Raw genomic sequence first — 16,504 nt, forward strand, 5'->3', positions numbered from 1 at the left:
ATGCCGCAATTGTCAACCATATCCTTTAAATTCAAATTCCTGGCATTTAATCCTTTGAAGCTCTCAATGTGTTAAAACTAAGATCTTTGAAGGAGTTAAAAAGGTAAAGGTAGTCCCCTGACATTAAGTCCAGTCATGTCTGACTCTGGGGTGTGGTGCTCATCTCCATTTCTAAGCTGAAGAGCCAGCGTTGTCCGTAGACACCTCCAAGGTCATGTGGCCAGCATGACTGCATGGAGCGCCGTTACCTTCCCGCCGGAGCGGTACCTATTGATCTACTCACATTTGCATGTTTTCGAACTGCTAGGTTGGCAGAAGCTAGGGCTGACAGCGGAAGTTCACGCCGCTCCCTGGAATTGAACCTGTGACCTTTCAATCAACAAGCTCAGCAGCTCAGTGCGTTAACCCACTGCGCCACCGGGGGCGCAAATCTACAAATCTGCTTACCTATTGAGATTATCTTGGGATCTCTGGAGGTTTACCTATTGAGATCATCTTAGGATCTCTGGAGGTTTGGGAGGAACATCTGTTGTTTTTTTGAGAGAAGGTTTTGGATTTTTTTCAGGGTGCTTAGTCTTGGCTCTAGAACTTTGTTTCATGAAATGTTGTCGAAGATCTTCCCTTTAAAAAGGCACTAATATGTATTTGTATTGTGCTGTTTGAACTGTTTTTTTTAAGGATTTAAAATACCTTGATTGCTTTTGCATTGTGCTTTTTACTGCTGTTTTGTGTTGAATTGTGAACTCCATTGGATAGATTTTATCATTTTTAAATTATTGACTCTTTGGAGCAAAGCCCGCTTTCTTGTAAACTGCGATTCCAAGTCCATCTTCAAGTGTTTTGAGAGTGGAAGGGAATGTGGGGAAGGGGGTCACCTACATCCCCCGTTGTCTCTCTTTCAGTGCTGAGGTGAAGCCTTGAACCTGAAATAGCTGCCTTTCAACCTGACATCCAATGTGGTGATTTTATATCTCCGTTGGTGGGCACATGGTTGTTCTGTGAAAATATAGGAAGGCTGCTTTATCCAGCATGTTGTGCAACATTCTGCTCCATGTTTCTCTCCCATCTTCCCTTTGGAAAAAAATCCATGGCTTTAGTCCTATGGATGATGAATAGTGTCCAGGAGACTGAGGGCCAAGAAGATGGCCTTTGGTGGGGGGCCCTTGCCCAGAAGGAGAAGCCAAGAGGATGGCAGTCTCATTTGAGTATCAAACCATGCAAATGATGTAAAATGTAGACAAGAGCATGCAGAGTTGCTTAATGCTGAGAATTTGTCTAGATCTCAGGACTCTGTTTTCCTCAGGGCAGAATGGTGTTCCCTTTCAAGTAGGGCAGCTCTTCCAGGGCCAGCCCATTCCCTCCAGGGAGGAAGCCAGCTTTGTTGTTCCTTTAATGGGCCAGATCCTGCCTACATTGGGCCAGATCTTCAGTGCCTCCATCGCCAATCCTTTTTCCAGGTCACTGAAGACAGTGGGATGCCAAAAGGGCGACTCTTTCCCGATGCCTCCCTCCTGCTCCCTGGGAAAACCAAAACAGACTCTTCCTTCCCATCCAGTTTCTGAGAAAGGAAAGGCAGCCAGCCCAGGCCTGTGCAGAACTCATCATGTAGTTGCACCACTGTGCTTTCCAAGTGGAGCATCTTTGCACAGAACCTATGACACAATGACCCACTCTTGTCAGAAAGCCACAGTAGACAGTAAAGGTGAAACATTTGTTTGATTGATGTGTGGGAGGAGTACGGAGCTTGTTATTATTATTGCTGTTCACTTGTTAGGAATTAACCTGCCACTGAGTGAGTCACCTTGACAGGCCAAGTGCCAGAGAACTGAAAACCGAACGTGTACTTAGCTCCTGATGTTGTGTTGCGCCAAAGAGGCTTAGCCCTAACATGAAGGCCATTGTTATCTTCTTGTTTTATACATTTGGGACCCTGATTCCCGGATTCCTGGTCATATGGCTTGTGTTGTAGTCTTGTACCTGGTTGCACTGAGACACGGTCTTGGGGATTGCTGGGTGCTTTTCATCCCAATGGGGAGAAGCAGTTCCAGCATGTTTTATATGTTTGTGCTTTTGGGAAAGGCAAGTTCAGATTCCTAGCTATTAATAATTGCTTAGCACAACAAGCATGTCTGGTCCCTTACGTAATATAAGCTGAGGAAAATCATCTCACACTAACCTCCCACTCGGTGTTACTCAAAGGTAGAATGGGAACATGTTTGAGCTGCACCTCAAATCAGCTGAACCATTGGGGAAAACTTTTAACACATTAAAAGGCGGGTGCTTTTTTGAAGAGTGTTTCCTTTTGGGGTGGGCCTGTGACACAGAATGTGAAAAAATAATATTCTTTTTGTTCCTGTTAACATGTTTTTCATTACATCAATACTACAGTTTTTCAGATGCTGGTGATTTGCGCATTCACTTCCATTTAGTCAAAGGGCTCCAACCTGTTGAGCTCTGTGGGCACAGAGTGGCTTTTAAGAAAGGGATGTGCACACTGTTCCAAGACGGGTGCATTGCTGAAAAAGATGCTTCTATTTTAAATAGATTTCCATTTGAAATAGATAAATAGATGGGGCCTTAAGAACTTACAATATAGGGCAGGAAAGAATATCTCCCTCTCCACACATTGCCTCCTCATTGACTATGTGATGACAATTGAGTCTATAAAGGGGGGGCGGGTATATTAGAAGAAATTAGTAGAGCAGACTGTGATACTTTAACCATTGTATTTCCATATGTGTTTCATCTTCTGTTGGATGCTTTGTAAACTTTGATCAGTTTTAGAATCATTTCGTAGATTGGATGGGAATACTTCTCTGTCATAATACATTCTCCCTCTCTATCTCCCATTTCAGGGCTTACTCCCTTGTGGATTCTAGTCAAGTGTCTACGTTCCTCATTTCCATTCTCCTCATAGTTTATGGCAGCTTCAGGTAAGCTTCTTTTCTGTGGTATATAGCTCTGGTTATGGAGAGCTCCCTGTATGTTGATGCCATTTGCCTTGAGAGTGTGCTTCATGGGAAAGGAAGCGGTGTTGTCCCAGCCTCTTTTGCCATCCTGCCAATTCCAGGGCTGCTAAACAGAGGACAAGAAGGCAAAGTGGGGCAGGGCCAGACTTTGTAAAAAGGAGCTTCACGCTCAGAGGCTTTATTTCTCTCATTGATGCTCTCCTGGCTCTCAAGGTCTGCCCCCATTTTTCAAGCAAACCACATACAGTTTTTGCTCCCTATAAGGTTGGCTTTAATGGTGCTTTCAGAAGCTGCTTGTATTTGCCATTGATTTAATGGAGCATTTCTTCATTGATGGTTTTGGCTTTGTATTCTGCGCATTTGCCCTGGGGGAAAAAAAGTCTTTTGAAAATCAGGATACCAATCTTATGAAATAAATAAACGAGGATGCTTTCTCATCTTGTTTTTAGACAGGCATTGAAGTCAGTCTTTTTATCGATATTGGGTTGTCTTTAAGGCTTTTGATGTGACTAATGCCGCTTGGTTGATTCTGATGCTGGCCACTTTAAGTCTGGCTGCTACTCTTCCATTATCGTACGCAGTTTTTCTTCTAAAATGGAGCGTACTGTTTCATTTTGGGAATGCGTTTTGTTTTCAATGTTCCGACGAAAAGTAAATGATAACAAATCTTTGGCACGGCCTCTGAGGAACGCTTGGCACAGGCTGCATTCAAGGGTATCAAAATTGTGAATTGACAACAAGGTGGATAACTTTCTGCGCTTGTTACCGACAGGTCCCTCAATATGGACTTTGAGAACCAAGACAAAGAAAAGGACAGCAGCAACTCAGCTGGGCCCTTCAATGGCAACAGCACCAACAATAGTAAGGATGCCTCCCTCCAAGGGCTGGGTTTGGGTTGTTCTTGGGCTACGCAGCTCTGTCTTGTGGGTTTGTTCTCGGCACAGAGAGGAAGACAAGTTGGTAGTGTTCGGCAACCACATTTCCTATCTTGATACGATGGAAATGATGGGAGGTGCGCCATTTTGAAACCCTCTCTGTGACCACGATAAAAATAATTTGTCCACGTCTGCAGTTTGCATTGTGAGGAAAGCTCTCTTAGGTCAGAGGGAGGGCAGGTCCCAGTAGCAGATTCGGTGGAGCGATTCGTGCTGGACTTTATGGGAAAGTGACTCACATTCATAGGGAAAATAATTGATGCTCTTTCTGACTGTGAGTCTCATACCCCCCCCCCCCCCCCCCCCCAAACTGCTATTCACGCTTTTTAAACTATGCACATCTAGTTAGGCCCCAAGCTTTAGTTGTAAGAGTTAGGAGCAACGGGAACAATTTGGATCTTAAAGCTAAGATGTACGTGATCATGCCTAATTGCTGTGCTTCCTTTTCTAACAAATCATCACGCAGGTATCCAGACAATTGACTCCACGCAGGCGCTGTTCCTTCCCATCGGGGCCTCGGTGTCTCTCTTAGTCATGTTCTTCTTCTTCGACTCGGTTCAGGTTGTCTTCACAATATGCACAGCAGGTGACTCTCTTTACCTTTTCTTAGATGGCAACCCAGATGGTCACTAGCAATGGAGTTTCATTTGTGAAAGAGTTGTTTAAAGGCCCAATTAGCCTCAGAATTGTGTTTCTAGGCTGGTAGAATAAATGCCTTCAAAAGTACCGGGGACTGAAGCAAAGCAGTGCAGTGCCCACATCTTAGGGATACAGAAGCACTGCACTGCTTTGCTGATGATTTCTTCAGCATTGAGTTTTCTCTTTCTGAGCAGATGAGTGTAAATATCCGCACTTGTGTTTGGATCTGGTCCTTTTGAGGTGGGACAGAGGCAGTTTGGGATCCCAAGTGGGGAGACGCACAATATGGCTTCCTCACCTGTGCTCCTCTAGACTTTTTAAACATTGCCACTTGGGACACCTTTTGGCTCAAGAATTGTTATCATGACCCCAGGTTTATAGGTATATAAAAAAGGTAAAAAAGTCAAGCATTTACTTGATAACAAACCAGCATTTGCAAGGCTTGCTGAACAGGCCGATTCCCCCTGTTTATGAAGTACAGCATAAGCATCTTCTGCAGAGTCTGCTGTAAACACAAAATCGTACCCATGCCTACAACAGCCACTAGGTGGCATTGAGAAACCTTTTCCTGTAGCCAAATTTTTCGCGACTCCAACATTGAATTGAAGGGGAGCCCATTTGGGGCTGGGACCCACATTTTAAAAAGCTGTGCCCTAGAGCTTCTATAGGAAAATTATCTTGATTCTGGACGATGTGTGTTGAATTTCTTTTATTGGTGTTTATACAACCCTGAAAATGTGCTAAAATTTGCTCTCTCTCTCACTCTCCCCCCCCCCCCCCTTCTCCGTTTCTCTAGTCCTCGCAACAATTGCCTTTGCATTCCTGCTGCTCCCAATGTGCCAGTATTTAACACGCCCCTGTTCACCTCAAAACAAGTAAGGAGCCTTACCACCATGTTTGCCTTTTCCTCAACAGAAAGAGCCTGTTGATCCAACAACAGAGAGCTCAGGTGTTGGTTTGGAAACAGATTGGGTTCAATGTTGTTTTCCAGTGTTTTATGACTTGAAAGATGCCCACACCCCACCACTGTTAGGCTTTTTGGAAGTACGGATTGAGTGCAGGGAAAAGATGGCCAGCAACAAGTCTTAAGCCGCCCTGAGTCCGTCCGTCCCCCCTCCCCCGGGGGTTGAGAAGGCCGGGGTATAAATATTTGAAAGAAATACATAAATAATAACCTAGCTTTGGGAATTATTCTCAATGGACCTTAGTCTCAACCCAGCTATGGTTCCTACTTTCTAGAAGCAGATGTGATAGCAGGTTGAATCCCATTCTTGTTTCCCTTTCTTTTGCGTCAGGAAATCATCTTGTAGCGGATATACCTTTCTAAACATAGCATCTTTCTATTAAACTTCCTTTTTGGGAATAAAGACCTTGTGCAGCTGGAAGCACATTGCTAGATTGGCTCTTAGATATTGTAGGTAGCACAGCGAGCATGACTCATCTTGTTTCCATGAGTTGGGGTTTTTGTAATAACTTATGTCTATCCAGTCCATTCTGTGAATCTATTCCCCATATCAGCCTGGGTTCAAACATCTGAAAGTCGTTTTTCAGCCTATTTTAGGATCTTGGCAGATCAACAAGATCTGGGGAGAGCCTTGAGTGGTTGTCTTTGGTAACTTCCTGTGTCAAAGGCTTTGTCAGTTTGCACTTGAATGCCTTCTATACATGTTCCTCTTCTCCTCATTTTAAGAGCAACTTAAAAGTGCAATGATGTTTTCCAGGATCTCTTTTGGCTGCTGCGGACGTTTCACTGCTGCTGAGCTGCTCTCCTTCTCTCTGTCCGTCATGCTGGTCCTGATCTGGGTCTTAACTGGGCATTGGCTCCTCATGGATGGTAAGTCTTGGTTCTATGAATTGACCGCTTGTTCATATTCACGGTGGAAAAGGATTATGGAAATGCTTCCTGACTTCTTAACCCAAAATGGACTCCACACTTCCCCTGGATGCTGTGTGTGTGTTTCCATTGACTGCAATGGGAGCACCTCATTGCTCCTAATGCGGAAGGATGCACAAGGATGGCCTACTTTCTCTTTAAGCCACCCACTTTACCAGGAACTGCAAAGGTGACAGGCTTACACAGAAAAGTAGAAGGATTGGTAGGTAATTCTTTGGACCACAAATGCTTCAAATGCACCCTTAGGGCTTAAGGGTGAAGCACCCTTTTCATTCAGAAGAAGCAGAACTTGGTTTGAAAAAGGCTAGGCGAGGGACACTCTGTTTCCCAGTAAGAGCAGGAGCAGGGAACCAGTCACATATCTCTACATGTGCCACTGTGCCACCTTTTAAAAACACCAATACATTTTTTTTCATCTGCTGATTTTTCCATACTTGGATGTGTCCTTCTATCTGCTGAAATAGATTAGGAATGGCCTTGGTGGCATAGATCACCTAAACCTACCAGAAAAGGTTTGACATCTTCCATCTGAATTTAAAACTGCACTAAAGACCAGTGTCTTCCGGCAGGCCTACCCAGATGCTTTTCAAATTATAAGTTTTCAAGTATAAATTGGCTGTTTTCAATCGGCTTTAGTTGTTATCTGTCCTTTCAACAGGTGTTATGTATTTTAACTGACATCACACTGTGCTTAATCCATTGATGTGTTTTGATCTGTTGTTCCCGCCTTAATCTCAAGGGAGAGGCGAGGAGGAATTAACAACATCAACAACCATAATAATAATTTGCTTTATTTTTCCAAGTAAGTAGCAAAACATACCTTACTGGAGATGTAGGATGTAAGTAAGGATTTTGCCAACAACTGGGGTGGGAATGTGAAAGCTGATTTTCGAGGTGATAAAAATCAACTGTAACATTTATTTGGTTCTTCATTTATAATAATAGCAGTATTTGGGTTTCCTTTTCTGTTGTGTGACTTACAAGGAGTATCTCTGCTTGCTTATTTATTTATTTACATCGTTTCTACCCCGCCCTTCTCACCCCCGAGGGGGGACTCAGGGCGGCTTACATGGGCAACAATTCAATGCCATAATATCAATACAAAAACATAAAATCAAATACATAGAAAATTAACAATAACATTATTTAAAATCATATACTCATATACTAATCAGAATCACATATCCGTTTCCAATTGTCATAATCCTGTGGTCTGGTTCAGTGTCTTAAGTGCTGCTATGTCCACTAGCCGAAAGCCTGGCTCCAAAACCACGAGTTTAGTTTTTTCCTAAAAGTGAGGAGGGAGGACGCCGATCTGATCTCACTGGGGAGTGAATTCCACGTATAGTTCCACAACTATATGCTTCTGCTGCATATAGTTGCATAGGTGTAGGTTTATAGATACACATATAGGATAACAACTGTATCTGTTTCTCCTAGATCTCTGGTAGAGAAATCTTTTTTTCCACAAACCATGGGTGTTTAAAAACAGAAATTAACAAAGTTTAGGTGGATAGGTACATTTTGGGGGGTTCTTTTAGTCCAGAGTCCATTTACAAAGTATTTCCACTGAGAATCATAGAATTGGAAGAAATCCCAGGAGTCATCTGGTCCAGCCCCCTTCTGCCAGGCAGGAGGACACAATCAAAGCACCCCAGACAGATGGCCATCCAGCTTCTGCTTCTCTACCCCCAGAGAAGGTTTTACAATACCTGAGCACAATATTGATGAAACCATTCTAGACTATGAAGGCATCGGCATCAAGACAAGTGGATAAACTATCAAGCCAGCTAAAAATACATAGGGCTGGGGGCAAAGGAAGTGCCTTTTTACTGGCTTAGACCTTTGGTTTCCTTCCTCAATTGTTCTTCTGCCTCTTGGCAGCAGTGGCTTTCCAGGGTTTCCGAGAAGGAGTCTCTCTCCATTTTACTCGGAGCCGATTCAACCTGGGACATAATTCCTCTGAACTGTCTTTCCAAGAAGTGTGACCACTCCTTGGGTAGAGTTGGTGTGGCTTTGCAAGCATAGCTTGGTTTCCAAATTTGGATTTTCCTAGTAATCCACCGGCATTGTGTCCTTTCTCTTTTGCAGCTCTGGCCATGGGCCTCTGCGTGGCTATGATTGCTTTTGTCCGGCTGCCGAGTCTCAAGGTTTCGTGCCTGCTGCTCTCGGGCCTCTTAATTTATGACGTCTTCTGGGTGAGAGGCTCATTTTTATCTGTGTTCCGATGACTTGTCGCAAAGGGTTCTAACAGCCTTGGGGATGGATAGCTTTGTGGCAGGATCCACCACTTTTCAGCAGAGGGCTCTTAAAAGTGGTAAAAGAAGGTGACATCAGGCTGCCTTTCTATGTGTTTGCCCCATTCTTTTTGGAGTGTGGTACGGAGTAGATGGCGTGGGCTCAAGACTCGGCACTCTTTCTCACAATTTTTAATTTGGGTTTCAATTAAATGGCACAATGACTCACAATTGGAACAGAGTTGTGTCTGGACTGTATGTAAACATGCCAAGTGGAAGATGTGCAAGACTGTGATAGTTAATTGTATTAAGCAAAGGTTTTTTTTGGGGGGGGGGAGGTGTATTTCCCAATGTCAATGTAGATGTTTGCCTGAAGAGAGCGTGGGCTACCTGTCGCTTGGGCAGATGGGATCAGTAGCTTTCTGCTAGCGCCATCTTCTGCCTTTTTCTCCCCTTCAGGTGTTTTTTTCTGCCTACATCTTCAACAGCAACGTTATGGTGAAAGTGGCCACGCAACCCGCTGATAACCCCTTAGACGTTTTATCCCGGAAGCTTCACCTTGGACCAAACGTTGGCCGAGATGTTCCCCGCTTGTCACTGCCAGGCAAACTTGTATTTCCAAGGTAGGTATGAGTCCTTTTGTCCCCTCAGCCTTCTTGTGTGGTTCTTTGGACGTTTTGAGAGCGATGAACTGTGCAGAAGACGCATCCTAAAATGTGGAGCCCTTGCCAAATTTGCGCCTTTGCCTTCCAGTTCCACAGGCAGCCATTTCTCCATGCTGGGAATTGGTGACATTGTGATGCCCGGCCTTTTGCTCTGCTTTGTTCTCCGTTATGACAACTACAAGAAGCAAGCCAACAGCGAGGCCTGTGGTGCACAAGGGCCTGGGAACATCTCTGGACGCATGCAGAAAGTTTCCTATTTCCACTGCACTCTCATTGGATACTTTGTAGGTAAGGGGGAGAGATGTGAGCAGGATGGAAGGAAGGAGAGGCATGCTGTCCTGAAGCGTCATCTGAGGTGAAAGACGCTACGGAGATGCTCACATTGTCTGCTATCTCCTCCTTTTGTAGGGCTTTTAACAGCGACAGTTGCATCTCGCATTCACCGGGCGGCTCAGCCAGCACTGCTCTACTTGGTACCCTTCACCTTATTGCCACTCCTCACTATGGCCTATTTAAAGGTAAGTTTTGAGATGGGATAAGATTCAGATGGTTGGGTTCCAGGGTGAACTTTGTAGCCAAGGTCTTTTGACAGCTGCTTTTAGGCAGGTTGGAATCATGCCTTTCTGTGGAGGGGCATTTTCTGATCATCATCATCATTATTTGTATCCTGCTTTCGTGGTCTCTGTGAAATCACACATATGGGTTTTCCTGCGCTTGCGCAGTCAGTTTCTGAACTTTCTAGAACAGTGGTTCTCAACCTTCTTAATGTCACGACCCCTTAATACAGTTCCTCATGTTGTAGTGACCCCCAACCATAAAATTATTGTTGTTGCTACTTCACAATTGCAACTTTGCTGCTGTTATGATGTAAACATTTGATATGCAGGATGTATTTTCATTCACTGGACCAAATTTGACACAAATACTTGATATATCCACATTTGAATACTAGTGGGGTTGGGTGGATTGATTTTGTCATTTGGGAGTTGTAGTTGCTGGGATTTATAGTTCACCTACAATGAAAGAGCATTCTGAACTCCACCAATGTTGGAATTGAACCAAACTTGGCACACAAAACTCCCATAACCAACAGAACCTACTGAAAGGGTTTGTGGGCATTGACCGTAAGTTTTGGAGTTGTGGTTCACGACATCTGGAAAGAACTGTGGATTCAAACAATGATGGATCTGGACCAAACTTGGCATGAATACTTAATATGCCCAAATGTGAACACTTGTGGAGTTTGGGGAAAATAGACCTTGACATTTGGGAATTGTAGTTGCTGGGACTTATAGTTCGCCTACAATCAAAGAACATTCTGAACCCCACCAACAATAGAATTGGGCCAGAATTGGCACACAAAACCCCCATGACCAACAGAAAATACTGTGTTTTCTGATAGTCTTTGGCGACCCCTCTAAAACCCCCTCGCAACCCCCCCCCCAGGGGTCCTGACCCCCAGGTTGAGAAACACTGCTCTAGAAGCTCTTATGAGATACATTTTGGGGGAGGCCTTGCCCACTCCCCCTTGATGGTAGATAGCCAGTGGAAGGGGCTACTGCTTCAGTTCTTTCTTTCCTCCGCTATACAGCAGTTAAGGAATCTCTCTCTCTGCTTTGACTAGCTATAGGACTATTTGTTTTTATTTTTATTAACTGTTCTTTACCACTTATTTTCGCTAGCATTTGCCTCCAATCTACCACACTCTCTCTGACTGTCTCTGACGTCTTGTGAGTTGCAATTTAGGGCTCAACTTCATGAGCAAGCTCCCCTACCTTTGCTTTCCCTCAGAGGTCGGCTTCAAAGCCACCCGCCTCCTCGAAATTGCACTTTTGTGGAGGGGAGACTCAAAGCTGTCTGCAAAGGCATATGCGCGGTGGCTCACGCTTCTAACTCACTGAACAAGCAGGGCCAAAGTTCCACCACTGGGCTTGCATCAGTGACAACATCCCAGTGGGAATGCATCAATGTCATTGTGCATGTTTTTAATTATTTTGGAAGCCGCCTTGTGTCAGACAAATGTTATAAATCAACCAGTGTCTGCCAATAGTTCCCAGTGTATGTTTGACTCGCCCCTCCTTTAAATGAGTAGCAGGTTCTGTACCATGGCCCCAGATACAATGCAGCCTCTTGTGTGGAGATTAATAGAACAGAGACAAGCAAACCGTTCCTGTTGAGGAAAGCTGCAGCCACTGTCTACACCTGAGCCACCCTACTTTAGTTTCCCTAAATTTATTTTGCGTTTATGTTGGTTAGAGTACTGCTTCAGCAGTGGGTCCCGATCCCAAATAGGGTCTCTCTAGCTCAGTGTTGGGGTCCTAAATGTTTTTTTCTGATCACTTCCTAGTGGCTGTTTGAGACTTTTACACAAATTTGTTGTGCAGCCTTTGCAATGGACTCTGCAGAAGATGCTCCAGCTGTACTTCATTGAAAGGGAAATCAGCTCATTTTGCTGATTTGTTATCTGTACAGTTTGGGCTTCTATACCTATTTTATTTACCCAGGCCAAAAGGGGTTGTGATTGGGAAGTGCTGGGTTAGAGCATTGTTTCCCCAAAGACATGGTTTGTGAGCAAGAGAAAGATTTAATTTTGCTGGGTTGGGTGAGCCTCTTCTGGGAAAATGGGATGATTGAGCGCTATGGAACTCTCTTCCTAGTCAGCTACCCTATCCTCCTTCCGCAAGAACCTAAAAACATGGATGTTCCGTTTTGCCTTTGATTAGGCAGTTCCAAAGAATTGGCCCTTTAATACCTAAAGGGCCCTCCGCTCTACAATCCTGACATTATAAAGCCCAAGGACATTGCTTTCCCATCCCTACCACAGAATTTTGCACTTTCCCTTAGCTCTATCTAGGAATTTTGCACAAACTCAGAGGCCCTCTGAACTCAGTACTTTTATTGCTCCCATGGTACTGTTTTCATGATGTTTTGTTTGTGATATGTTTTTATTTGGTTTGGTTTTGTTTTGATTTTATTGCATTTTGTTTTTAACTCTGTGCTCTGTGGGCTTTTCCCTTTGCAAGTCGCCCCGAGTTTTTTTGGGGAGATGGAGGCGGGGTATAAAAATAAAGTTGTTGTTGTTATTGTTGTTGTTGTTATGGTTTGGCTCTGTGAGTGCAGCCCTTGAAGTGTCTGTCTTCCCAAATGGCCTCCATCCGCTCCCTCCTTTCCCGCAGGGCGATCTGCGTCGCATGTGGTCTGAACCATTCCACTCCAAGTCCAGCAGCTCCCGCTTCTTAGAGGTATGATGGCACAGAGAGAAAGCAACCGGAACTTCGGCCTGGTCCTTTTTTAAAAAAAACAAAAACAAATGGCTCACAGCTTGGTTGTCCGTCCCTGAAGCTGGGCTGGTACTGGGGAGAATGACCTGATGGTGGAAAATTGTACAAATGGATTTTTTCTGCATCCAAAGGAGGCGAGTGCAAAGGTTTGTGGGGTGGGGTGCCCTTCCTCCCCACTGGCCCTCCCTCCCTCCCTCCTTCTGTACTTAGAGACAGTGGGCCGAGGTGGCCGCTCTTCTTCCCTTTGTCCTTCCTCTCCTCCTGTTTACGGAGGTGTTTCTGGGGAGAGGAGGGGACAGACTCGTCGCGGAGGACCTTGTGGACACTACAAGAAGACATCATGTCCGCCGCGCTCGGCTGGTAGTTTCTCGGAAAAAAATCTGCAAGTACTTTGGAACTGTTTTGTTTCTGTTTTTTCTCTCTCCTCTTGGACTCTGGGTTCAGAGCACTGAGACAGAAGCTCTTCTGTCGCTATAATCTTTCTTTTTTGTTTTAGTTTTTGACTTTATTAACTATTTTTTCCCTGTGGTGTGAGGTGACTTATTAAATCCACAGACATGGAGTAACTTCTGGCAGTACACCTTATCGAGGCTCCGTTGTAACCAGTGCCCTTGCCACCCCCGGCATCATGTTGCAGCGGACGAGGGCACGACTTTTGTACACACACGGACACAGACGACACGCACCCACGCACACGCACATCCATACACACATGCACATACAGAGATGTGAGATATATATCTATATATATCTGTGTGTGTATATATATAAATATATATATAGATAGATATCTGTGAACGGATAACTGCAAAGGAAAACCCTGCTAGGATCATGCTTTGTAGCTCACAGGGGCTTGCTGTAATTTTTAGCATGTAGAGCAGTTTACTCTGGCTTTTCTTGTATATGGATCGGCAACTCTCCTGCTGTCTCTTTCCCCGACCCACCAGTGACGCTTCAGTTCTTTTTTTAAAACAAGTGTAGTCTTTTGTACTGAGTGTACTCCTGGATTTTAGGGGATTCTTTGCTTTCCAATCAATGTAGCAGAAACCTTGGGAAGGGACACAGCTGACGCCCTTCGCCCCTTTTTCGCTCTTGACGGTTTTCTTTTCACAGCTCCTCCATGACCGGATTTTAGTAGCGCCCTCCTCGACCCCGGTGCATGTATTATAGCAGCCGTTGTCTTTGTGTGTTTGGATCATAGTAATGTATGACTTGTAAATACATTTTTTTCTATTTTCTATTTTTTTGTAATTTTTTTGGCATTGTTTCATTAGTGTGCTGTATTTTTCTCCCCCCCTCCCCACCCCCCATTCACCGACGTTAAAGAGAGCAAGACGAGTGAGCAAGCGAGAACACTGTCCTCCGCTGTTGTGATTGGTCAAAGTTTATGATGACTGCTTTGTACCTCTTAAAAAACGTGGACTTTTCTAAACCCATTGTCCTGGTGATCTTATTTGGAGGGCAAAAGACCCGAGCGGTGTGTAAGGTTCCTGGGGTGAGCGTTATCCGTCAAACGTGGAAGGTTTTCTTTTTCACAAACTGGGGAATTACAAATTTGGAAAGGAAAGCGCATCCTTTGAACTTAGTCCTCCTTTTGGGGCAAAGTACAGTCCTGTTGAGGTTCTCATTTTACTACCACCAAATGTTTCCTGTTCTGGATTTTACAAGAAATGTTTGGCTAAGAGAACCACTCTGCCATTTTGGATCCTTGACCGTTGCTTAATTTTCATCAATGTTGATTCCCATCATCTTTGCGCACCTCAAAGGTTAATAGTTGAAGAAGTTGGATTCTTTTTATTCCTCCGGAAAGACCTTTGGGTGCAGGTCAGAGAAACACACCCTCTTGCTTTACAATCATGGCAGGGAGATGGGAGAACAACCAAGTTTCTACTAGATATCTAGCTGTGATTTCTCTGAAGGTTGCCTATACTCTCAAAAGCTAGAACTTTATTTTTAAAATGGAAGGCTCTTCTCATTTCTAACTCCTGTCTAGTCCATGTTAGCCATTTAGATGGTAGGATTTAACTGCTGCAGTCTCAAGATGTATACCACTTTTTTCTCCTCCTCTCCGTCCTTATTATTATTATTAAGGATATTACATGTTTTCCAATGGCTCTAGGACTGGTCTAAGAGGCTAGTGTTTTGAACATTTGTGAGCACAGTGGAACCCTTGATGTCCAAATAGGAATTTGTTGCAGTCCTCGTTCTGTCAAACTCAAGTCAAGAGGCTGGCAAAAGGTAGGCATAGCTAACCATTTGGGGAAATAATAATAAAAGGCATTGAAAGCTCCCTGCAGTCAGTGGATGCTGGATCATGGAAATGTATTTAATTCCCTTTATTTTGTGGTATTCATACCCCACCTTTCTGTAGAATATATTACTTAGACTCTTACTTAAAGCCAGCGGTGCCGAGTGGATTATGTAACGGCAAGCCCCGGCCTGGTTATTGTGCAGTAATTAGTGCCCCGGCCTCCGCGAAGTATCTATTAATTTGCTGCCTGTCGTTCTATTTTCCCCTTTTTAACAAGCCGCGTGGAAATTGTATGTAATTAAGGCATTGGCTCGCAGTGCCTGATTTCCTCCGTCCTTTTAAGGTACTTAGTAGCACTTGATCTCTTGGCAGATCTCACAGTGAAAACAAGGGAGGGGCAAAACATTGTCGAGCACATTCTCGCTGGCTGGGCTTGATGGGGGAAATTGCGGCCCTCGCTGCCATCCTGAAAGGGTTTGCCCTTTGAGCTGTAATTTTGCCCCGGGAGGGAGGGAGGGACCCTTGGGCATGGTCCTGGAAGCCTGAAGCAGCTCTTGCAAAGGGAATGAAACTGCAGCCTGTCTGCCTTTGGACTGAGAGAAGTCTTGAGGAAGTTAACTGAGATTTTAGCAGGGTTCTGATTCATTGATTCTGCTGCTCGTTATTGCTGGAAACTCTGGAATCTGGTGATGTGTGTGTGCATCTTTTGGATATTGTGCTGGAGGCAGTAGGCACTTCCATTTGGAATAGTCATGCCCTGCCATGTTCCTGTGGGTCGAGGAATAGGGAGCAGAGCGCCGTTTTCAGAGGGCCAAAATGACTTGTGGAGAATGGGTTTTCAGCCTAAACGTGTCTTCCTTCAACTCAAGAATGGAATTTGTCCTTTTGGCGCTATGGAAACAGTTCTCTCTTGCTTTTTCCCTGCTGTATGAAATGCCTCGCTGCTTCTAATTGAAGTCTAGCATTATGTTTCCACAGCAACTAGCCACGAAACTTGGGAAAATGTCTTAAGCCAGGCCCCAAAGAAACTGGGACTGATGGTGGCTCCAAGCTTCCAGACTAGAAAGAAGCCGCCCTAAGAGCCACTGCACCAAAGGAAGATTTCAGTGCTTAGAACAAGCAGGCAGTGGTGCCAACTTCAGGTTAGGCTGTCGGGACTCTCCTGCCTTTTCTCTCCCTGGTTTATGTAAGAAAAGGAGGGAGAGATGGGAAGGAAAGGAGGAAAGAAAGGAGGCAGGCAGGTGGAAGGAAGGGAGGCATGGAAGTGGGGGTGACATGAGCAAGTCTTTTTCAGCCCAAAGGAAGGGAGATCTTGACAGCCATGTCCTTCCTTCTGGGGTCACTGCAGTGTCTTTCTCCCTTCCTCTTCGCCCCCTCTTCCTTTCCTTTCTCTTTTTTTCCACCACTGGCCTTTAACTTTAACTCTGTGCTCTCCCCTCAAAATCCTTTCCAGATTCACTGGTAACGGTTTCATTCCAAAGCAGCATCCAATGAGAATGTCTTTAGAATTCAGAAAGCGCAATGTCTGGCTTTGAATCTGGGACTCTGGCAAGTCCCGCTCTCAGCCTCAGAGGGAGGAGAAAGGCAAATCCCTTTGGAATAAATCTTGACCAGAAACCCGTGAGAAGGTTGC

The 16,504-nt window shown here is 44.7% G+C and overlaps 1 protein-coding gene across 1 annotated transcript in view; it reads left to right on the forward strand.

The window, feature by feature from the left end:
* The window catches only part of SPPL3 (signal peptide peptidase like 3), a 34,641-nt gene extending 20,589 nt beyond the window's left edge, over positions 1 to 14,052 (forward strand). Inside the window, exons 2-11 of the mRNA XM_060785388.2 lie at positions 2,856 to 2,933; positions 3,742 to 3,830; positions 4,371 to 4,490; positions 5,340 to 5,418; positions 6,265 to 6,377; positions 8,529 to 8,635; positions 9,134 to 9,297; positions 9,428 to 9,627; positions 9,748 to 9,857; positions 12,516 to 14,052. Coding sequence (XP_060641371.1) covers positions 2,856 to 2,933; positions 3,742 to 3,830; positions 4,371 to 4,490; positions 5,340 to 5,418; positions 6,265 to 6,377; positions 8,529 to 8,635; positions 9,134 to 9,297; positions 9,428 to 9,627; positions 9,748 to 9,857; positions 12,516 to 12,587 — 1,132 coding nt within the window. The 3' untranslated portion in view covers positions 12,588 to 14,052. The remainder of the gene's footprint in view (positions 1 to 2,855; positions 2,934 to 3,741; positions 3,831 to 4,370; positions 4,491 to 5,339; positions 5,419 to 6,264; positions 6,378 to 8,528; positions 8,636 to 9,133; positions 9,298 to 9,427; positions 9,628 to 9,747; positions 9,858 to 12,515) is intronic.
* Positions 14,053 to 16,504: the final 2,452 nt, after the last annotated feature.

The sequence above is a fragment of the Anolis sagrei genome, chromosome X (genome assembly GCF_037176765.1).
Source record: "Anolis sagrei isolate rAnoSag1 chromosome X, rAnoSag1.mat, whole genome shotgun sequence".
Classification (NCBI taxonomy): domain Eukaryota; kingdom Metazoa; phylum Chordata; class Lepidosauria; order Squamata; family Dactyloidae; genus Anolis; species Anolis sagrei.